We start from the raw sequence: 24,670 nt of genomic DNA, 5'->3' as shown, positions 1-24,670 counted from the left end.
CACTAAAGCTGGGAAAAAAGAACTTTGCCTGTATCAAGACCATTGAATTATCTGCTATGTTTTCTAGAAGTTTTACAATTTTAATTTTTATGTTTAGATCTACAATCCATTTTGAGTTACCATTGGAAATGCACATTAAAATTACAATGATATACTCGATACCTGTAATACAATGGCTAAAATTAAAAAGACCAACAATGCCAAGTGTTGGCAAGGGCACAGGGCAACTAGAACTCTCATACATCACTGATGGGGTGTAAATACCACAGTCATTTTAGGAAAAGTTTGACAATTTTTTTTTTTACATAAAGAAAAATAAATTCTATACTACTACTCAGCAGTTCCACATCTAGGTACTCCCCAAGAGAAAACATAAACATATTTCAACTCAAAGACTTTCACAAGAATATTTACAGCAGCTTTATCTTATGAGTTCCAAACTGAAAACAACCTAAACTTTCATTAATAGATAAGCAAATTGTGGATATCTATACAATGGAATACCGAGCAATAAAAAGAAATGAATTACTGGTATATAAAAGAACATGGATGAATCTCAAAAACATTAGCCTCAGTGAAAGAAGCCAGATGCAAAAGACTACACAGTGCATAGTTCCATTTTTATGAAATGCTTGAACACTCAAAAATAATTTATAGTGACAGAAAGCAGATCAATTGTCACCTAGAACCAGGGCAGGAATTTCTGGAAAGGGACTAGAGGCATTTTTTTGAGGGGTGATTACATTTCATATACTTGTCAAAATGCACAGAGCTGTACATTTGCAGTGGGTGCATCTTATTGTATGTAAATCATTCCTTAATAAGGTTAATTTAACAGAAGGGGAGAGCTCAGTAAAGACATCAAACAAGACTGGGGATTGAGTTTAGGGTATGATTTACATAAAGAGAATATTGAAAGTTCTGAAATTATGAAGAAATCATAGCAGTAGATGAATGCCAAAGGCAGATCCTTGGAAAGTACCTATCTGTTAGTGATTGAAGGAGGCAAAGAGAAAAAGAACACTCAAAAAGAAAAAGGATTAAAGTGTCAGGAACCAAGGGAGAAGAGAGTATCAGTAAGGGTAAGGTACATGGCACTGGGTGTCTGAGGCACATGGCACTGGGTGTCTGTACAGACAGGTCCACTGTCCCGGGCGGAATGAATGGCCGAATCAGGGAATCCAGATAGAAGCAAAGGTGCATCGAGCTCCAATGGTGGATAAAAGCAGCAGAACTGACTTTGAGAAATGATCTGTTTTCCAGTAATTGAAGCACTGGTGAAATCACATGGTGCTCAACTTTTAGAAAGATCATCAAACTCGAACTCTTACCAGAGTACCTGGGCTTTCACATCAGTAGCGTTGCTGTTAGAGGTGAAGGCTACGGAATGCAAAATAGCAGAACAGAGTCTCTGCTGATGAGGACTTGGAAGACAGCCAGGTAAATCACATCAGAGCCACATTAACAGGTATGGAAAAGACAGGTGGATGGATGACAGCAGCTGTGGAAAGGTGAGGTGACATGCAACAGTTCCAATTAGTGTGGGCAGAAGATGGCTGGCAAGACCATTTTGAAGCACCACTTCAAATGATGTCCACCGTTGTGGCCTTATCGGCAGCAACAGTCCCCAAAAGACCAAACGGCTGTGCTTTGTGTGGCTGATAAGTGAAACAGGGAGACTCATACAAGTTTCCTATAAACAGCTAGTCAGCAGAGAAAACCTCACAAAAGTACCCAGTGTGGGAAAAGCAGCTGTAACACAACACTTAGCGATACCTTTGAACTCTCTCGGTGAACGCACAGGAAACCGGGCTATGTGGCTCAGCAATCGTTAAGAGAAATGAGCTCATCTTGTTTCCTGGGCATTGCAGGACCATGCATTATTTTAAAAACTAAAACATGAAACTAGTATTAAGTCCCAGGTCTCCACTTGAATAAAAATACTTGCGGGGAGAACTGTGTACTCTGAGGACCAGTTGGGTGGCTGTTTGTATCTCAGTGGTGAATCAGACGGGGCTGCCACCAGGCCAGAGAGAATCAAACAGTTCCTAACATTCTGATACAACACAGGCAAGGAGGAAAGAAAGCAAAACAGCAGATGACAAAGGCTGAGCAAAGGGAGAGAAAAATCAAAGGCGAGAAAAGATGATTGTGAAGGGCTGAGTGGTTGAGGGGAAAGCAAAAGGGATCTGGAGGGTGGCCCATCTTTAGTCCAGCATAATGTTGAATTTCACCTTTGATTATTATTATTACCCCTTTCCAGTGATACCCCTTTGGAAGCCCTTTTTTAAATAGATATATAATTGACATATAACATTATATTAGTTTCAGGTGTACAACATAATGATTCAATACTTGTATACGTTGTGAAATGATCACCCCAATAAGTCTAGTTACCATCCATCCCTACACACAGTTAGAAATGTTTTTTCCTTGCGATGAGAACTTTTAAGATCTCCTCTCTTAGCAACTTTCAAATATACAATACAGTGTTATTAACTGTAGTCACCATGCTGTAACTTACTTCCCCATCTGTCCATCATGACTGATCGATTTTATAACTGGAAGTTTGTACCTTTTGACCCCCTTCACCCATTTTCCCCACCCCACCGCCTGCCTCTGGCTTCTGCCAATCTGTCCTCTGTATCTATGATTGGAAGTCCTTTTCTTGTTAATATAATTATGTAGGATCTTTTGAGCTAAAGGAGAATAATAATTCTGCCTACTATGAGCCAAGTTTTGCGCTGAGGTTGGAGACACAAAGATGAAAAGACAGTGTTCTGATCTCACGTAGACTGGTTCACATTAAGAGAGAAAACACAAAAGTAAAATAGAAAGTAAACATTATGAACATATGTAAAGCACAGACTTATTACAGAGGGAGAATTGCTGATGAATATTAGATTACGGGATTGGTAGCATGAGGAAAGGAAGACCTTTATAAAAGAGCTGAGTTCTTAGGCATAACTAAAAGTAGTCCAGCTAGAGAAGCATGGCCAGCAAGCAATTTCAGGCAGAGGAGAGAGTTTGTGTAAAGACCTGGAAGCATGGGACGATGTGGATAATCAATTCAGTAACTCTAAGAGTCTCTGTATTGACGAAACAAACTGTGTGAGGGTGAATAATTGCCGATGAGACTGGAATGTATGCAAAAACCGTATCATATCTTACAGTACTGTTGATGTCTTGCTAAGACAGTTTAATTTAGAGGTCCTTCTGGTAGAAAAATTCTGAGCCTGTAATGCTATTGAAGCCAGAAACAAGTTAAAATGATGTGCTTTAGTTTAGTTCCTAAGCATGTCATACACAGCCTAGCACACAGTAGGAGCCATATAAATAGGCATTAGGAGTTTACGAATTTTGAACATGGCCCATGTTATATTCCAGACAATGTTTAAAGCACTTTATGTATATTAATACTTTACTGCCCACACCTTCCCAGAGGTAAGTACTATTATTATCCTCATTTTACAGAGAGATTAAATTATTTGCCCAAGGTCGTGTAGTAGTAATGGCAGAATTGGGACTTTGAACCAAGGCAGAACAACTCCAGAGCTCACCCTCTGGCCTTTTATTGTAGCAAACAATGCTCCCCTACTGCGGGTTAATAACTAATACTGGGCCAGAGCCTCTGAGTGACTAATTTAGAATTATGGTCAAAGTCTTAAAACTTAAGGCTACTGAAGTGTACAGAAGAATTCAGGGGCTAATATTTATATAACAGCAGTGTTTTTAATCTACTGCAATAGTTTACTGATTTTAAAGAATCTGATCCAAATCCTTATGAAGAAAAATTATTGCAATAAAATTTTACTTTCAAGGCATTGAACCATGTAACTCTATCAAGTTTATTACCATGAGATCCTGGCTCTTTTCTAAGTTTTTGTGGACAGGTACACACTCCTTTCCATAAATGGCATAATTGTTAGTCAGATATACTTCTATTATTTGTAGCTTACTGCTGCCCTTAAAAAAAAACTTGTATGTATGTAAAAAGCTTGAAAGAGAAAAAGGCAGAGGGTTGAAGTGATTTTGAGATTCCTCCAGGACAGTGGTTTCAATGAGAGTGTTGCTTGGTGAGGAAACTTTTAAATGGGCCAATATCTTCTTAATCTTTATTTCAAAGTTATCTAAGTTCACTTAAAAGGCAGACTGAGGAGGCATGTGGACTGAGAAGATAACAAGTTCAAATCTCTTTATTCCAGTATTCTCAGAAATGGAAATCAAAACAAAGAAAAATAAAGCCGAGTGCTAAAAAGATAATGGCACATGGCATAATTTCCCTCTGGTTTCCGCTTCTAAATTCTTTATCTAATTTAATAGAAACTGGCACAAACCTGACAGGTCAGCAGTGCAATAAAAGATCTACATAGTCATTAGAATAGGAGAAAAAGCAGTCTCTCAGCTTCTTTCCTTTTGCCATTTTCTTTATAGATTTGCATTTATAGTCACACTTCCCTGAGTGAAAATGTAGCCTGTATTTTGACATGCAACTGCTATGTGGTGAGAAATAGATGTTTAAAATTATTTTTAAATGTATTTATCTATTGGTACAGTATTTCAGCAAGGTGATTCTTGAGCTATTTTTAATCTATGTCCAAAATATTGTTCACTCCCCTTATTTTTCTTAGGTGTGTTTACTTAATATCTTTGAAATGCTAATGGAATATAGCTAAATAAGGTCTAGAAACTTCGCTGAGATCTTAACTTCACTTGGTGGCTTAAGGTGCTTACTGTTACTCTGTATTACCTACGCTTTGGAGGCTTATAAAATCTCACAACATTAGTTAATTTTAAAGGCATGAATTTCTTGGGGGAATTTTCTGCATAATAGGCTTCCAAGAGGGAAACAAAATTCAAGGACACATTTAAACAACCTTCCTGAAATACAGCATCAGTAGCATATAATTTTGTTAGGTTTATACATTGAATACAGGATGTTGATAGAGTCAGATTACACACTTGCTCTTTTTTTTTTTTTTTTTAAACAATTTTTTTTTTTTTTTAAATGGGAATTATTTATTTATTTATTTATGGCTGTGTTCGGTTTTCGTTTACTGTGCGAGGGCTTTCTCTAGTTGCGGCAAGTGGGGGCCACTCTTCATCGCAGTGCGCGGGCCTCTCACTATCACGGCCTCTCCCGTTGCGGAGCACAGGCTCCAGACGCGCAGGCTCAGCAATTGTGGCTCACGGGCCCAGCTGCTCCGCGGCACGTGGGATCTTCCCAGACCAGGGCTCGAACCCGTGTCCCCTGCATTGGCAGGCAGATTCTCAACCACTGCGCCACCAGGGAAGCCCCACACTTGCTCTTTAAAATCAGTAGTATAACGAGTATTTTATAACAATCCTTTTACTCAGAGTAAATAATAGATAATACAACATACCCACATAAATTTTACAAATCAATAAAATGTGCTAACTATAACAGAGGAGAAGTAATAAAGTAATTTGTAATGAAATAATTCACAGTTCACTGTAAAAATCTTCAGACAGAACTTTACTAGAAGACACGATGAAGTAATCAAATGCTTGCAACTGCTCAAAGGGATGTTTGGAATTAGAGAAATAAGACAGAAGATTTGCAAAAAGTCAGGAGCAAGTGAAAGTTCAGAGGTTAGGAAAACATTAGAATAAAAGCTAGAATATTCAGTTTATATCAGAGCCACGCAAAAAACACTTTCACATTGTATATCAAGTCATTCTAGGTTCAGATAATTATAAACAGGGGTTCCTTCTATATGCACATCCCAGGGAGATTGTGAAATTTGTGCAGAATGTGGAACAGTTTTTCATTATGCGAAACTGTCTCACGTGTTGGAAGATGTGTAGGTTCCCGGGCCCAGGGCCTCTAAATGCCAGTAGCTGCCCCTCATGCCCATTTTTCAGCACAATAAAAACGGCCCAACGAATATTCATAATATCCTGTAGGGGGCAGTGCCAACTCAAAATTTTAAGAACCAAACTGACTTTCTGCCCTAGGATTAACTTTTTCATGGTAACTCTTAATACACACACATTGAATTCACATTGTACTTACATATACACATATGCATTTCCTACATTTTGAATCAGAGTTAAACTTGAAAAATGATATAACTAAACTAAACTAAACCGTTTATTGAGTGTAAGCATGAATCACTACATTGTGCTGTGAACAGCAACCCTTATCTCTAAGTGTCCTTGTTCCAAATAGATTCCTTCAGCATTGCACTGATGAAGTCACTCAATATTGCAAAGCACTTGCTCTGAAAATAGCACTCATCAGCATTGTAACTTTTTTCTCATAGATATTTCAATTTAGTAGAGGTTAACAATGAATAATTTCACTTAACATTTCAGCCAGTGCTTTTCTGAAGTGTGAGAAGTACTGAGTCAACAGATGAGAGCTGAAGCTGAGTCAGTGGATGATATTTGAGGAGTTCATCTATACAATGCAACAGAATCTAACTCTTAGTACTTAGGTAGCAATGGATTATTTATTCACATGACAGTGTTAGAGTGAGTCCAATAAAAGAAATGCAGAAACATAAAGTGAATAAACACTTGCCTTTCAAGCCAAGGAGAAACTCTGATTTAGTACTAAACTTGTATTCCAAGTATTCAGTTAGTAAAACAAATAACAAGAGATGAACATCAAATACCAACCAGTATCTCTGAACAGGCACATAGAGCCCTAAGAGTTTCAAGTCAGTGGAGATAAGCAACAGTGGAGGTGATTTGCAGTCTTTGTGACATATTGTGAAGGCAAAAAACTGCAAAAATTTTCCTGACACAGCCCTGCACCTACAATCTGCACCATGTGTGCCTTACTAGGCTTCAGCTTTCTTATCTGTAAAATGGGAATAATAATTATTCACACCTAGTAGAGATTTTACAGGGCAGAATGGAGGTTGATTTCACAGAATGCACAGCCCTTGCTTCCATGCTAAGTGCTCAATGAACATTGGCAGTCGTTACAATAATTATTGTTCTTCACATGCTGTGTATTACTGTATGTTCCTAAGGGTTCTCTTCCTACGTTTCTTGAAATTATCTTCTTGAATTAACATTGTGTTCTTGACACTAACATATGGCAGTAGCATTATATTCATTCTGCAGCCCCATGAGGGAAAACAAAGTTACTGGACTGCATTTTTCCTCATGGATGAATATTTGCTTATGCCATATTTAACCAATTATATCACTACTGGATGTTGAGTTTCACTGGTTATTGCTGTGAGGGGTAACACTGATATATCTACCACTTGTTGAGGCCACTGCCTTCAAACTGTGTTCCATACAGCCAGGTGTCTTTGTAGCTGCTAATAAACCTTGGGAGCGTGAGTGAGGAAGATGCCTTTACTCACCAAGGCAGCTCTGACTTGCTGTACAGAGGTTTCTGTATAATATTTTATTTGAACAAAGGGATCCTTGGCTAAAATGTTTGAAAACTGTTGCTTTCTAGATCATAGTTTCTGCAAGCATGGCACAAGAACCACAGTATTTGGTGTAATGTTAATATTTGTAATATGGCAATACCTATAGTTTAGTTTCTAGCATGGTAGCAGATACTTTCAAAGTATGGGGGATACGAATGCGTGTAAGAAATTGTCCCTGCCTCTGAGGAGTTTACATTTCAGTGAGAAAGACAGATATAACCAAACAAAACAAGGTAACCAAGACAAAGATTTTAATGAAGAGCTTTGAAGGCTGGAGGATGACTCAAACAATTCTGCTTTGGGAAATGAGGGAACTTCTCATCTAAATGGTAACATCTGAACTGGTTGAGTGATTAAAAAAAAAGAAAAAAGACAAAAGAACCTGTCAGGGTTAATTGGGTAAGGGAATCCAGGAAGAGAGAAAAGCAAAGTGCTGGCTGGTTTTGAGAGGTTTTTTAGGAGGAGATTTCACAGGACTTAAATGAATGCAGGTGTGGAATTGGAGGTGCAATAGCTCAGGGAGACAAGGATAATAGTGAAATTTCTTACCTGAATAGCCAGGGGAATGAGATGGCCCAGGGAAAGCATGGAGAATAAGACTGCAACAGGATTAAAAATGGAACCCTGGAAACCATGACATCTACCACTTCAGGGAAGGAAAGGTAATGAAAAGGGAGGACCAGTCAATGAATGAGAATAAGGAGGGAGGGAAGGAAGAGGAGGAAATGAGAGTAGACTCCTGGAAATCAAGATTTTTCAGATGATGACCGCTGGTCATAATGACAACACAGAAATATCTGACTAAATGAAGGTTGACAATCACCCTCATAATTGTGCAAAAGGAAGTACCTGGTGACCCTTTTAATAGTACTTGACGATGCAGATCAGAGCAGAAGAAGCTGAGTTGTTAATGGAAGTTGAAGAAATAGATGTCAGGATCTAGGTTATGGTTTCCAATCAGTTTGATGTAGATATGAAGGAGGAAGTGAGAACGGTGGGTGATGGAGGAGGTAAGGGAAGAAGAAAATCTTAGAGCATGAAAGAAGGAAACTGACATTTCTGAATCACCTACGATGCATAGAATTTCACTAGGCACTTGCAAATATGTGGACTTTTTTGAGCATACCTGTAGGCTAAAAGGAATGAGGGAGTAAGAAAATGAAATTACAAAGGAAAAAAAGAAAATTAGAGATGATGGGAAGAGGAAACACCAAGAAGGAATCTGTCTTTCCTAGAACAGGCATCCTTGGAATGTGTTTAAAGAAGGCAATACTTGAATATTTGGCTGCAAAGTTTCTGGAATTTTCTCAATTTGGGTGTCTGACCTGAATAGAGGGCTTTTCTGAAAGAGAAATAGACTTGCTAAAAATGACAACTAGACTCTAATAATAGCTAACACTTATAGGATGTTTACTCTGTGCCAGACACTCTAAGCCCTTCCTATGCATTGATGCCTTTACCCAACTACCGGATGATGGAGATATTATTTTCAATCCCCATTTTATACCAGCAGAAACTGAAGCACAGAAAGATGAAATAATTCCCGAGGTCACAGAGCTAGGATGTGGCAGAGCTAAGATTTGAACCCATGTAGTCTGTAACCAAAGCTTGTGTTTTTAATCCCTGTGTTAAACTGTCTATCCAATAGTATTTCTGCACAAATTACATAACTACCCTTAGCCCACTTGCTCTTATTCTAGACTCAGAGTCAAGTTCTGGCTATTTGGTTTTCTGCTGTGCTTCAGGAAAGTTGCACTTGACTTCAAGAAGCTCATGAATATCAAAACCTTAATCATAGCTATTTGGATGACACGAGTTCATGCTTTACAAACCAACCATGGCCCTAGTCATAATAAAATCAAAGTTGCAAAATAAAGAAGCATTCTGAAAAACCTTGTCTGCTTCATTTAGATAACAGTGTGCAGAATGAATTGAAAGATTAAAATGCTCAGCATTTACCATTTCCTTTTCCTTTTTTTATTTGATACCCCATAGTGTTGTGGATGATATCATCAGGCAATTTGGTTTGAATATGCTCCGTGCTGGACTCTGCAGATTACCCAACTAATGACATGCACACTCCTTGCCATTGTGATACCTCTCTTTTCACAAGTGGGAATTTCAAGTGACGGACTAAAGCTGTTTGCTATCAATTTTGCAAAAAACACATCTGCCAGAGAGCCAAGATTTAGTTCAGAGACGGAAATCAATTAATATTCTAATTTGTTACCTGTCATTAGCATCACCGTATTATGCCAAGTCAGAAGTGATAACCTTTATATAACATATGCTCCTAAAGGAATTTGATTTAGGGATCTGTTTCATTTCTGTTGAGTGTTGCTCCCTGTGTATAAATCCCATTAGAAATTTCAATTACACGGGCAGTAAAAATTGTGATGGATTAAAATGAAAGTGTAAAATTCGCAGTTACAATATTTATCATAAACCTGCATGGCTGTATTTATGATTTAGTTTTTCTAAACTTATTTGCCAAACCGTTTAAAAATTTTAGGTATTTCAGTTGTTTCTTCCCATTAAATCAAGGAGACAGCCAGCAACATAATATTTCTAGAGGTGTTACCTAGATCCTCTGACATTCTATTATTTTAGGTTGCTGGTCAAAAGCAAATCTCCATGGAGGAAGGCTGATTTCCTGGGCCAATTCCCAGTGCCCAACAAAGAAACACAGGAATGGGATAGTGGCTTGGGAAGAAGGAATGAAATAAGATTAGCCAAGGGAAAGAAAAAAAATGAAGGGAGAGTTGCATAGATATTTTTTCCCAGCTGATTCTTTTCCTGCTGATGCACAGGGAAGAAAGTATAAAGTAATAGCTGGCACTAAGTGGAGAAGGCTAAAAGATGGAGTTATGACTATAAATATGGAAACAACTTGTTTTTTCAATGTGAATGACACAGTCAAGCATTGAAATGATGCTTTCTTTGGTGTTAGAAATTAAATTTTAAAAATTTATTGTAGTTGATTTACAATGTTGTGTTAATTTCTACTCTACGCAAAGTGATTCAGTTATACATATTTATACATTCTTTTCCATATTCCTTTCCATTATGGTTTATCACAGGGTATTGAATATAGTTCCCTATGCCATACAGTAGGGCGTTGTTGTTTATCTTAAAATTTTTTCATATGCTTTAAATTTTCAGCATCTTAAGGCCTCAAAATCTAAGAGTGGGGGGCTCAGCATGTAAGTTAAATCAACATTGATTCATTCATTAATTCACTCAACAAATAGATATTGAGTGCCCCGTATATATTAAGGATCACCAGGGATGAAACTATGCATAGAACAGACCCAACTTCTTGCCCTCATAGAGGTTACATTATTTTGGAGAGAGCCAGAGCAATGAAAAACAGATAATAAAATACATAGCATTTCAGATGGTGCTAAGTAATACAGTGAGAAATAAAGCAAGGGAGAGGGCAGGAAATGCTGGCAAAGACTGGGTGGGGTAAATGGGTTAGAATTTTAAGTAACATGGTTGGGGAAGTCCTAGTTAAGAAGATGCTATTGGGTGAAGGCCTAAAGGAGATGAGAGAATGGGTGTGTGGATACACGGGGAACATTAAATCTCACTGTTATCAACATTGCCATTGCTTCTCATATTGTTTACTCTTCCAGAGAAGGAAAGGGTGTTGAAGACAAGGCAGAATATGCGTTTGATTTGGTGTTGTTCTTTTCTTTCTCTGCTTCCCTCTAACACATTTCTTTTAGAGCAAGCATTTCGATAAAATATTCAAGTGAGAGTTTGCCCCCACGACAGATGCATTTGGTTTTTGCCCTGTAGTTATGACTTCAAAGTCATATCAAAAGATACCCAAATCAGTCCATCAGCTCAGCAGCAGAGCAAGGAAGAGAACCTGAGAGCCTGTGTTTCCCATCCTAGGGATCGCTCTGTTGGACCATCTCCATCTTCCCTGGGTTATGGAGATTCATGCTGGGAATGGAAATTACTGACAACTGAGCTAAGAGTGTCTCTCAGATGCACTTGGATTTGTTAAAGGTGGACAAACAGATGAACAAGTTGTTAATTCCTGGGAGGATAAGAAATTGATTCCCTGTACTTTTCATTTAGTTTCTCAATGTCCTTATAGAATAACTCTTATAACTTTGGTAAGTCTCTCATCTAGATGATTGCAACAGCCTGCTTTATCTTCTGTCCTTGCCCCTCTAAGCACATTTTCAACACAAGCACATTTTCAAGAGTGATTTTTAAGAAAAACCTACGGCAGATCATAGGATACCTCTGCTCAGAATGTTGCGAAGGCATTTTATTTCACTCAGAGTAAAACCCAGGTTCCTTAGAACAATTCACTAGGCTCCATATAACAGGGCCTCAGGTTTGTCTTCTGCCATTCTCTACCTTGTGTTATTCTACCGAAGGCACACTGAGCTCCTTGCTATTGCAGGCAGATTCTTGCCTAAGGGCCTTTGTATATCACAGGTTTTAGAACTTTCTCCCCTACTTTCTCCAGGTTTCCTTACAAAGGAAATTAGCTCAGATAATACTAAAAAATAATGACCTTTTACCCTCTACCCCCTTCCCTTTCCCACTTACTCTCCTCCTGTTTCCTTATATTATTTACCATTCCATGATGTATCATATACATTTGCCTCCTTACTGATTATTTCTTTTCCCCCACTAGAATATAAGCTTTGTGAGGGCCAAAACTTACTTTCCCAGAACATAGAGAAGTGTCTGGTGCATAGTAAATGTTCATCTCTGAAGAAAAAAGACCAACCTGTAGTTTATGATTTCAATTAAATGGCGCTGGTTGGACTTAGTGCTATACCCACACAAATAAACTTAGGTCCAGGTTATTGTTTCTTTCCCAATGACAACAAAGAAAATGTTAAATAGTGTGCAAAAGCTTTTGAAATATTAACAGATGAGTGAAAGAAAACCAAACTTGTAATAATGGGAAAGTACATTTTAGCCATTGCTTAGGAATAATCTTTACAGTGGAATGATTTCATAAATACAAATCTAAACTACACAACACATAAACGTTAACATTCTCTGGAGAAAGAGACATTGAAGAAGATTAAAAAAAGAGCCCACCTACATTAAACACAAGATAGTTTTTTTTATAAATTGGATTTTCATGTATTAAGTATATTTAAATCCTTGAGAAGAATATTCCATTTCCAAGAATATTCCATTTTACTTTTGGAATACTACCATTCCAATAATAAAAAATCAAATGTACACTTAGGTTAAGAGGAATTCTTTTTCTCCCGATGGGTACGCTGATTTTCAACCATTTATTTTTACTCAAGCAACAATATACAATACTCACATGGAATTTTATGCAACTCATTCATAAACTTCTCCTTCAGCTTAGAAAAGCCATCCTCCTTTCCTTCCCCAGGACTGGCTGACTCTGTGGCATTATTTGGTAGAACAGTCGCTGCAGTGGTGATTGGCGGGGCTGCCAGGGCCTCATGATGACTCTCGCTCACCATTTTAGGTTCAGGTGAAACTGTGAGGGGAGGGAAGCAAAAAAAAAAGAACAACTCAAACTGGTTTAACTGACCCCACATCAGAGCTATTCTAGAGATGAAAAAACATCAGAGGGCACACCTGCTCACTGGGTAAATAGCCTGTCATTAGCATATTACTTTATGTTGGTTCATGAAATATTTATGGAACCACAGAGAAGGTTCTTCCCCAGAAGGTAAGACCAGACATAGTTATTGAAAGCATTTTCTCCTAACAATAAAATGAAACTGTCAAATCTATTAGTTACTTATACAGGCAATTATTTGCTATATAGATTTAACTTTTTAACTCATATCCTGCTGAAATGTCCATGAAACAATTGCTGACAACATACCTGCTCTATACTCTAAATGTTTTGCGTTTTCGAAAAGGAGAGACCAAATATTTATATTGGAAGTGTTGATAAATTATAAATGATAGCACATTCAAAATGTTAGTAAATTTTAAAATGGTTGTAAAGAATATTATTGTAACATTGATACTCTAAGATTCCTGAATGTTATACAGAAATTAGTCCTTGAATCTCATTTATTGATAGTATGCTTTCTGCCCAGTTATGTTTTTTTGACATTTACTGTAGATAATACTATGATCAATAATTCACTTGTCTTGCTGGGTGAATTTTTGAAGCCACTGTAAATGTGGCATGATTGACTATATAGACCGAGGTGCTGGTGATAAAACATGACTTTAATTATTTCAGTTTATTTAGTTTGATTATATTATTGAATTATAATTAATATAAATTATTAAATTTATTCAATTATTTAAAATGTTATCTTCAAACTATTTAAAAAAATGAATCCTTAAGGTAGTCAGTGAAAAAATCTTAGCCTTGAATACAGAAAACAGTTCTAGTTTTCTTCACTATCTAAATGAAGTTTGACAAGGCATTAAACTTCTTAATTTATACATCTTTTGAAATATGAAGAATCGAAACGTGCCCTGCCTAGATTTTTCTTAAGTACATGTGAAGTGCTGTATAAATGTAAGGAAGGTCTTCTAAAGGGGTACAAATGAAGTCATATTCTCCAATCTAAACGTATTCTGGACTTAAATACTTTTACCGTGTGATGTAAGTTTTCAGACTGTGGTGGTGAGAGTGGACATGATTTGGGGCAGAAATAGATAAATACAAATAGGCCTGGGCCTAACTTCACAGTCTCAGCAGGAAAGTTGATGGACCCATAAAGCCCTTTTGAGTTGCAAAGAAATGGAAATAACGAGCAAGCAGATAAAGGATTTTTATAGACTTCAAACCTTCTGTGCATTAATTACGCCTACTTACATATTTAGTGAGAGTACAGTTGAAAGTAGAATAATCTCAAATGTATGGGATTTATTAAAATCTTAATCAAAATCTAGAGACTTTGGGTCTCCTGAAAGGAGATCATGGATGAGGCTGAGATACATAGATAATCAAATTTTATAATAGATTAGTTCTCTTTTGAAAGCTTTGAATTTTTCACTGGTAGCTACTAATACAATCCTAAGGGGTAGAATTAGACAGATAGGGGTTCAGGGCTTCTCTGTTCTTGAGTTTCTTCATTTGTAAAAGGAGAGTAATCATACCAAGTATGTAAGGTTTTAATCCATGCAAAGAATTTAGCACAATGTCTGGCATGCAAGTTTGTTCCTTCTATTGATTAATTGATCAATCAATTGATTGATCTATCCCTCCCTCCCTAATAGCATTTGGCAGCTCAGACTTTTCCAGATTGTGAAAAAATTTTATTTTGTCTAACTCAGGGTCACTTTCCAGAAGCTTTCCCTGATTTTCTGATTCTGTTTAGCTTTGGCTCTTGTCTCCCTGCAAAAATTTGGAGTACTGTTTGCACAACCTAGGTGAAGCTATTGGTATTGATGATGCCTTAACTCATATTTCATGTGACTTAGCAAGACTACAGTTACACACACACAGACACATACATATGCATAAAATATCTGTGTATATTAAAAAATGAATTTGTTCCTCTGCTATGAGAATCACCAGATGTGATTATCATTACTTATCTCCACAGGATAGTTGAGGATATTTGAGGAATTATGGTTTGCTGTGGGATTTAAAGGAAACGATTGTGCTAAATAGAATAGCTAAATACAACAGTGTCATTATTAAATTAAAGGTATATTGTCTGTTTCAGCTCAATTTCTGTCATGTTCTGGAAGTGGGATATCATTGCTGGGATGAGCCTGACGTCCGGCTGGTCCCTCCAAATGGCTACACAGTTGTTTATAGCTTTTGTGCACGGAGATGTTTGGGTCCTTTCTCTTGGGTTGTTAAATATTTTCATATTTCCCCAGTTTATTTTGGAATATATATAAAACATTTGTATATATAAGTTGAATGATCTAAAAGGCTTTGGGAAAAATAAGGCTTTTATTAAACAGAGTTAACACTTAGAAAAGGCACTTGAAGCTTATGCAGTATTTTTGTTGTTGTTGTTGTGAAGGAAGCAAAGAATGTTTCTAAAATTTCCAGAAAGAATCCTCTTCAGACATAAGGTACAGCTTGCAAGGTGTTTTATCAAAAAAGGTAAAATCTATAAACTTGGAACTTACTAGCCAATGATATTATCCCTACCATTTCTGATTGTTTTAAAAATCAAGAAGAGATTATGTACGGAATATATAGACAGTGCTTCTTTTACTTAATGTATACCACTGTGAAATTAAAAGTCTTTCACAAATTATAAAGATATAATGGGCAGTTAAGGATCTAATATACTGTCAAAGAAAGACCAATTGCTGAATTTAATTTCATTCCTTTATATTTTGAGAGATAGTGTTTGTAAATAACAAAACTAAGAACAGTTACATGGCTCTCGAAAATGCATATTTAGGGATGCTTAACAAGAAGCATCACTTTGCAGGTGGAAAAACTAGCTTATTATTCAGTCCTGACTATGTGATGACTTTATACTCTCTTATGTACTTTAGTGCAGGTGGCATTGTTTGTTTATTTAGTAAAAAAATTTATGTTCTACTCAAGTCTTGATAAAAAACAGCCAACAGTTATTGAGGACATGCTAAGTGGCTGAGATATATGAACTCATAGAGTTCTCACACCATTCCCATGAGATAAGTATAATTATCACCCATTTTACAGGTGAGGAGACTAAGGCATACAGAAGTTATGCAATTGGTTCAAAGATAGATAGCAGTAATTAGTGGAGTTGAGGTTTGAACCTAGGTGTCCTAGCTACTAGTATAAGGGACTTGTATGCTATGAGACTAAAATCTAATAAAATAGTGGTTTTTTTGAAGAAGTTTTGGACTATGACCCTTAGTAAGAAGTACATTGTGTACTGTGCTCCAGTATACACACTCTCCCCCTATATGTTAAATATGGAACACACTTCACATAAAGAAACTTGCCCTTACTATGTGTGAAATATTCTGATACATTCCATTCTATTCTGTTCTGTTTTAGTAAAAAATTCTAGTTATATTTATTAGTTTCACAAATAAATATTGGTTTGCGACCTACAGTTTGGAAAATCACTATGCTAAGGGACCTGTTAAGATACAATAACATTAAATGAGGCTAAGAAAAACTAAAGATGCCATTTATTAAGAACCTACTATGTGCCAAAATGCTGGCATTGATATTTAAGTATAATATCCTCAATTCTCATTACAACCCTGAAAAGTAACTTATCATATTTTACAGGGAAAAAAATGGTTGTGGAGAGGTTAAGTGATTTGTTCTACACAGATTTAGCCTGATCCAAAGTTCCTTCCACTAGTCTATTCCAGTAATAACATTTAAGTATTATGAAACAATTAAATCAGTACTGGAAAGGTATTTATGATTTTCTTTTGAATTGGTTTACCAGTAAATAGAAAACACAAGTCATCTTACTAATAGGAAAGAGACTGCTTAATTTTGAGGTATAGTCATTGAGTTTGTTAAAGTGGAATTCAACATCTTGAATATGCCAAGAGAAATATTATTGAATAGAAAAATAAATTCCTGCCTAGAAGAAGGTTGGGTACAAAGGACACAAGCAAGCAATTCTAAAAGAAAGAAATGCAAATCCCTCCTACCAAAAAAAAAAAAGTGTTTAATTTAACAAATAGTCAAAAAACTGAAAGTTAATATATATTAATTGTAAATGAGGATAAATATAGATGCGAAGGTGAGGATACAAAAAATTGGCAATGGGTAAAGACCATAGTTTTGAAAAATACTTTATAGAGGCCAAAGTAAGAGAACATGTTAAAAGCTGTAGAAGCACTCATTCTTTTTGTAGGAATTCACAGTAAAGAATTCATTTAATGTAAGGATGTTTGTCGTAACTTATTTATAGTATTAGAAGACCAGAAACTATCTAACAGAGAGACTTAAATTATGGTAATCCATAAAATAATGTTATTAGAATTATCTTAAAGATAAATATTTACAAACCTGGAAATACATTAGAGTATTAGATGAAAATGCAAATTATGAAACATTATATAAAGTGTGTCCAATTTCTCTAGATAAGATCTTTTGTATAAAAGAGGTTGGAAAGATACACTTAAAAATGTCAACCTTGTGATAGGATACTCACTGTTTTTTTCCCATATGTTTACATTGTCAGTATATTATAAACCTGAAATATTTTAAATTACACAGAAGAAAAAGCCTTTAAAACTGTTTTGCTCTTGAGAAAACTATACCTTGCAGACAGATTTCTTAATGCCAGATTAAAAAAAAAAAACTTTACAATGTAATGTAAAAAGCTAAACTGCAAGAAAGAAGGATTCAGCTACATATTTAGCAAATATAATATGCAAAATGGCCACTGGTTAAAATAGAATGTAGAAGAAATTTTAAGGTATCATAAAGGTTAATACATTTGTGGTATAAAATGAGGAAAATCAGGATTTTTTGTTGCCATGACAACTTCCCTCTGTCCCTTACATTTATTCTACTTAGGAGGACTTTAATTATGTCTATCTCTAGGTCCATAAATTGATATGGATTTCTTGGATTTTATAGTGAGATAGTCTATCATACTGCATAAACATAATGATTTTTGTTGAAAGAACTATTTCCATCTCTATTTAAGTATTGTACTTTATCATAATAGCGTGCAAAATTAAAGAGCAAACAGGAGAAGAAGGTCAAAGAAATAGTGAAGAATATATTATTACTAAGAAAAAGTCTTTGAATGCAGAAATGCCCCAAACTGAAAGTAATTCTTGCAGAAATTATTACAGAGTCCAGGAGATATCACAGAATGTGTTATAAAGTATTTTTGAGATGAAGGGAAGAATGTAGTCATTTTATTCCATCCGAATTTCCCTTGACCTTCTGTAAGTGTTTGTGAAAACCCTAAGAAGATGCCCTGTGCATCCTTCCCTCCCTTTCAGGAATGAGGCCCTCAGTCTCAGGGCCCGCTGACAGCTCACAGCTGAGGAGTCTCTCCTAAAGAATCACCCTTGGGTAAAGGGAACTGCTTTGTCCAAGGTTAAACCCACTTCCCCAGGGACAGCCCACACGCAATGACGAGGATGCTGGTGTAAAGGCACGTCCCCCTGCCTTAATTTGGTTCATCTCTGAAGAGCCCTGTAGGATCAGCTGAAGGCTGTGGTAACTGCATCTTGCCTAAACCTTGCTTCCTCCACTCCCTTACATGGAAAGCAGTCCCCAGTGAGCTACCTCTGACTCAGAGCAGCTTCCCTGGGAATCCCACCTATGACAACCACTCCGAAAGATTTTGGGGGAGAAAAAAAAAAAAAACACTGTCAAAAGTTTCATTTAAATTCTTTCCAAACCCAAGGATCCTTAGGCAGTTAGTGAACTCTAGCAGCATGATCAAAATCCTCCATGAGTTTGCAAATGTTGGAATGTCAGGCTTGAGGTGTAGCGTCTCTTCGGTTTAGATAGTTTCTCTTGCTGGAAGTAGGAGGACAGCCAGAGGTTGTACGGCCCCTGTCATGGCAGGAGAAAGCTGACTTTCGGTGTTAGTCCCAGTAAAATGGAGAGAGATGAAAGGTTGTTTATCAGACCTTGGAGCAAATGGAAGCATAGCACGCAGCCTACCTTTATGAAACCATAAAACATACAGGCTCCTGAGCCCTGTATCTGCAATCTGTTGATTCAAAATAGATCTAGGTAGCTCCAGATTTTACCCCTTTATCTCATCACAAAAGTCTCCTAAAGAGGTGCAGGGAGAATTCTGCTTAAGAGTATGGTTCTCAGTCAGTATCTCTCATAGATGCCTTTGCAAATCAAATACAAATGGGGCTGCTTAGCTTTACTTTGAAAAAAGAATCAACATTCTTCCCCAGTCCTACAAATATCACAGTACAAACACTGAAGGGGTGTAGAGGTTATTATGCTGAAGGTGTCTTTGGAAAAATGTGAGGAGGGAGGAATACTGAACACTCACCAGCTGCATCTCCTAAGAATCCCTTAGGAGATATTGAATGACTGGGGTATGGCTGACATACAAAAACTGTACATATTTAATGTGTACAACTTGATGAGTTTGGAAATAAGTAAACGCCCATGGAAACCATCACCATGATCTCCCTTTCCTGGCCCCATAGAAGGTGCTGTTATGTGCTCTCTGTCCCTTCTTCCAAGCCTGTCTCTCTGCAGCCTCCTACAGCTATGTTGGTTTTCCTTCTCCTATCTTTCTGCCTCCTCTCTCTCTCTGTCTCTCCTCTCCAATCGACATCCTCCTGCTCTCCTTAGTTTTGTCTTTTCTTTCTTTCTTAGTTTCTTTTCTTCCTCCGAAGGGGAGAACCATACTTATTTACTGCTATGTCTTACTTATCATGTACTGGGTACTTGATGCATGTAATGTGTGTCTCCTAAGTCCTGTGCCTTGTGTGGAGTCAGCGAAAAGGAGAGTAAGATGCCAATTCACACCATTGAGACAGCCTCTGAGTTTCTCCTGGCTGCCTCTTCCTGCCATTATGGAGACTCAAACAGACCCCAGGATGGCATCTCTTGACACCAATAGTGGTAAATTACAACTCGCAGTTACCTTCCTGACATAGTTAGACAACTGGAAACACTACTCTGATCGCCAGGGAGCAGATGGGAAAGCATGTATAAGAAGTAAACTGTAGGACCAGGAATTAGGAAATCTGGGTCCAAAAGGAGTAAGCAGAGGAGGGTACATATGTTAGGGCTCCAAAGAGCAGAATAGCAACAGTTGTATTAAAAACCAGAGGTCAAACTTTTAAATGGTCAGCTACTCCTACTAGACATTGGAATTGACTACCAACTTCTGGTTTTCACATGTTCAATGTGAATTATTTCCTATCTTTATCTTACATAGTTTAGTTTTCCAGGTTGTCCAGTGTTTACCCCCTTCCATTCCTGTCTCCCCAAGACAAACAAAAGCAGTTCCTCAAGACTTCTCTTCCTTAAAGGTGGAAGGACACTGGCAATAATAAGAATTCAGTTATTTTCCTGTCTTACTCTAATTTTCATTGTTTAAAAAAATAATAATGTACTTTGGCGAAAGCGTCATTATTACTAGGGTTGATTTCCAAGCTGGCCCAATTTGTTCAAAATCTTTGTATCTATTAAAAATTTTTTTTAACTTTTTTTTCTGAGGAGATATCTGACTGTGGATCCTGTAGATGGTGGTGGGAGATGTACTTAAGATGTGAATGCCCACCCATAGCCCCTTTCCACTGAAATTGTCCTGCTTACAGACTCTAACGATGGAAAAGAGTCCATGTAGGTTGCATGATCACCCCCCAAGAGCCATGGGCACAGCAGATGTAAGGAGGTATGAGTACCTGATTCAAGGGCACCTCACTTAGATGCTGGCCTGAGGCCAATGACACTGTTTAGCATGAAAAGGTGAGTGAGGCCAATAAGATTCTCTCCTTCAGGAATTTATGCTATGAAATACCCTAAAGAAACTGAAGCATAGAGAAGAGAAGAACCATGCTCATTGTCACAGAGTTAATAAGTGGGGGGACCGGGGCTCCAAATGCAGCTGATCCCAGGGCTCAAATCTGTGACCACCAAGCAGCCGCATCCCTCTGGCTGTCCTGCTTCCTTTGGCTTGGTTTTCAGTTCTGAGTTTCAGGACGTAGTATCTTGCAAATACTAATATTGATAGTAATCTGAGTATCTGTACCTTGTAATCAGGAAAGCATGATTAGAAGTAAAACCTACTGTGTGGGTTCACTAGGCTTAGTTGTTCCTGGAATATCTGAATTTATAGCCAGAGGTGGTGAATTCTGTTACTAAGTCTGCTCTGCATTCATAACTGGGTATGTGTGTGAAGTGAAAGAACTGATGATGTAGAGTGATGTGGGACCCCTATTGTGTAGCTTTAGAAAAATGCCATGGTGACTTATTGATAGTGGAGAGATTAAAACATTCAACTGTGAATACATTTTTTTTCCACATTACAATTTTCCCCCATGTTTTTGCACCTCTGAAATGAGGATTTATTTGCCTTATAATCTATGACATCTCACTATCACTGTCAGCCAGGCTTGTGCACACTCAACTGTCTTCTTATTCCTATTGATATCCCAGTAACAAATCATTTAAAGGCCATTTGAGGAAGGGATCTGAATCCTGGCTGTGTCTGAAGCTTTCTACCGTAAGCTTATACACTCAAAGCTAGCAGAATGGGAGTCAAACAGCTTGGAAGGTTTTAGAAGCACTAATGGAACAATATTTAAAGAGATGCTTTATAGAACACTATTGATGGCACAAAGGAAAATGGTGTGTAAGAAAAGATGGGCATCATCAACTATGAACTGAGGACAGATTTAGAAATCTTTGCAAGTTATTAACCCATCTCTTTTATTTTCCTCATTTGTATGCACAAAAATGACACAAAATAAAATCTGTCTAAAGAAGTCAATGACCTTTCAATAAGTACAAAACAAAAATTCAAGTGATATGAAACCATTTTTGGACATAGTTTAATGTGCAGCATTTTTTCTTAGTGGTATATAAAATCATGCTGCATCCTGTAATTAATGGTTTCTTAGAGTACATGAAATAGAGATTTCCTAAAGAATGAAGAGAAAGCATGAGCATTGTTTACAAATAATGTATTATAAAGTAATAGACTGTATAAAATTTTAAACAAACTGAGTTTCTCATTCCCAGAAGATCAATCACCACAATTACATTTAGCAATTATAGTCAACATAAATTTCAGAAGAACTAGCTAAAGTAAAAATGAATCCCTGAGCCAAATGAAAACTATATTCATTGCTAGATTATTTCCCCCCTTAGACCTATAATATAGAGAACAAAAGAATGGAAACAAAACATATCCAAGTCAAAACCCAAGTACTGAAATACTGTGATAATGAGACAGAAAAGCAAGAGTTCTTAGACAAATTGAAAATTTCCCACCTATAATAGGGAAAGAAATCTTGGAAATTGGGATATCAGAGATGTTTCTAAAAGCATTTAATAATAAATTCACAAATTTAACACTGTTTCTCTAGTAATCCATTTATTGTACACCCATTTCTCTACTAATGCAGTTTCAAAAACTGTAATTTATTTTCAAAGCACCACTCAATATTGGAGAACTTTTATAGCTTTAAAGGGCCTCCCAAGATTTTGGTAAGATGACAGGGTGATGATCAAGAAAGGATTGCAAAAGAGCTTTTTCAGATGCATTATAAAGACTGCAAGTGCATTTTGTAGCATTTTAAAAATGATACAGTAAGTGTCAAAGTCTCCCTTTTTTATTTTTTGATAAAAATGGTAGATATGAAAACCTAGAGATGGAATGGAAATCTTACATAGATCAGTTTAGTATAGTTTTCATCAGCAGTGTCATTGTGTACGATATTAGTTGAAGTTACCTCTTCTGTACAGTTTTGTTCTTTTGTACAGCAAGATAAAGCTAGATGCTTTCGGCAGTTTTGGAAGTGGTGCAGGTTAGCTGGATCAAGCAAATTGACTCTCAAAATGTTTTTATAGCAACAACAGAATAATCATTTGGAATTCCCATTCTCCATTGCTTTGCTGAAACCCAGCTCTGAACTCTTGCTGTTTCTGAGCTACAGGCACTTGAGAGAAAATGTAAGCTTGCGACTCAAAGCCCTCTTTTATCAAACGGTGTGCAAACTATCATTGTTTTGTCACACAGGGAAGCAAAACTTTAAAATCAGTCTATACACAGTTGAGATTGTGGTAAATATGATGGAAATTTCTGCAGTCTCCAGTTAAAAACAGTAAATTAATAAATAAAATAAGAGCTTGAAACGTAGAAGCTCATTTAATGATCACAAAATAAACCCATGAGTCAGGCAGTACTATCTGTCTATCATAGATAAGGAAAGTTACCAAAGGTTGCACAGCTAATAAGTGCTGGAGAGAGGATTTGAATTGAAACAAGCTAGCTCCAGGGCCCGTGGAATTCTGCCTCATTAATAAATGAATAAATACAGATGCATACAGATGGTTAAAATCCAATGTGATATATGCTCTAGTAGAAATGATTATGAAAGACTGAACTGAGAGAACACACCAGGTAGAAAACCACCGGGATTTAAATGTCTGAGTGTAGTTGGGCCTGAAGGCTAAGTTTACACGCTAAATATATCAGATATGAAGTATAAAAAGTGATTTGGCTTATTCTTCCTGAATTCGACCTTCTATTGTGTGCTAATGAACTAATCTGGGGACAGGAGACTTGAATGAACAACATATACAACTTACAAAATAATAATAAACAAGATTGTAGGTCAGTTGCTTACCTAACAGCTATTCCTTCTTTCTGATTTCAGATAAGCCATATTTTTAGATACGCATTTTTAGATAAGCAACTACTACTCCTTATCCCCCACTCATGGGTAAATTTTATTAGTCTATATGTCAATCCTGGTAATCCCATACTTCTTCCCAATGGTTGGTTTGAGCAATGCCATGTGATCCAGTTTGGGCCTGTTGTGGTATAAGAGGAAGTCTGCCGGCTGATGTCTGGGAAAGTTTTTCTAACTCTTGTAAATACATACACAGGAAGTGATTTCTCTTCTGCTGGTTGGTGTTATATTTGTGTGTGGCAGCTAGAACTGCTTGTAACTGTGTTGTGATCATGAGAGAACGCAGTGAAGGAGAGGCTGATGTTTTACAGATAAAGGAGCTGAAAGTTGGGAGTAATCATGGACCCTGAAGATGGTTTGAGCTGCTGTACTGTTTAACCATACGACCACCATACCTGGGAACTTCTTGCAATGGGAGATAAGTGTTTCTTATGGTTTAATCCATTTTGTGTTGCATTTGGTGTTGCCTGCAGTCAAAAGCTAGCATACACAAATACTTTATAATATGATTTCCACAATAACAAAAATAAAATTTTTTCTATCGGCTTATTTTCTACTATGCTATGCCTAGCATAGTAGTAGAAAAGGGTATTTATTGGCTGCTTACTAATACCCTTTACCTGTGTGTGCATTTGACCTCTAGTTTTTTATGCTCAATAAGTCTGTGAGACACTCATTACATTTTCTCCTATTCAGAACAGAGCTGTATCTTCCCTACATCCTATGAATTATGGTGAAGATCATTGCCCAGCATCCTAAAGTGCTAGATTAATACAAATTGAATTTATTCAGAATACCAGAAAATTGGCTTTGTGATTGGTTCTAATTTAGAAGATTTAAAAGGTTTAGGTAAGGTTCTAATTTTGTACATTGTATTCAAATTGAATGCTCTACTTTTTAATGTGTCCATAATTAATCAAAATGTGTGAGTGAGGGGACATTATACAACTGTGCCTTCATCCAGT

At 36.9% G+C, this 24,670-nt stretch overlaps 1 protein-coding gene and 1 long non-coding RNA gene across 3 annotated transcripts in view; one reads left to right on the top strand and one right to left on the bottom strand.

Moving 5' to 3' along the window:
* The window catches only part of SYT1 (synaptotagmin 1), a 547,515-nt gene that overhangs the window by 191,225 nt on the left and 331,620 nt on the right, over nucleotides 1–24,670 (bottom strand). For both annotated transcript variants that reach the window (XM_036866982.1, XM_036866980.1), the window contains exon 4: nucleotides 12,736–12,918. In XM_036866982.1, the coding sequence (XP_036722877.1) occupies nucleotides 12,736–12,901 (166 nt within the window). In that variant the 5' untranslated portion in view covers nucleotides 12,902–12,918. The remainder of the gene's footprint in view (nucleotides 1–12,735; nucleotides 12,919–24,670) is intronic.
* Nucleotides 1–24,670, top strand: part of LOC118902536 — a 257,310-nt gene that overhangs the window by 104,601 nt on the left and 128,039 nt on the right. The gene's annotated exons all lie outside the window — the stretch shown is intronic.

The sequence above is a fragment of the Balaenoptera musculus genome, chromosome 10 (assembly GCF_009873245.2).
Source record: "Balaenoptera musculus isolate JJ_BM4_2016_0621 chromosome 10, mBalMus1.pri.v3, whole genome shotgun sequence".
Taxonomy (NCBI): domain Eukaryota; kingdom Metazoa; phylum Chordata; class Mammalia; order Artiodactyla; family Balaenopteridae; genus Balaenoptera; species Balaenoptera musculus.
This window is presented reverse-complemented; position numbering and strand designations above follow the sequence as displayed.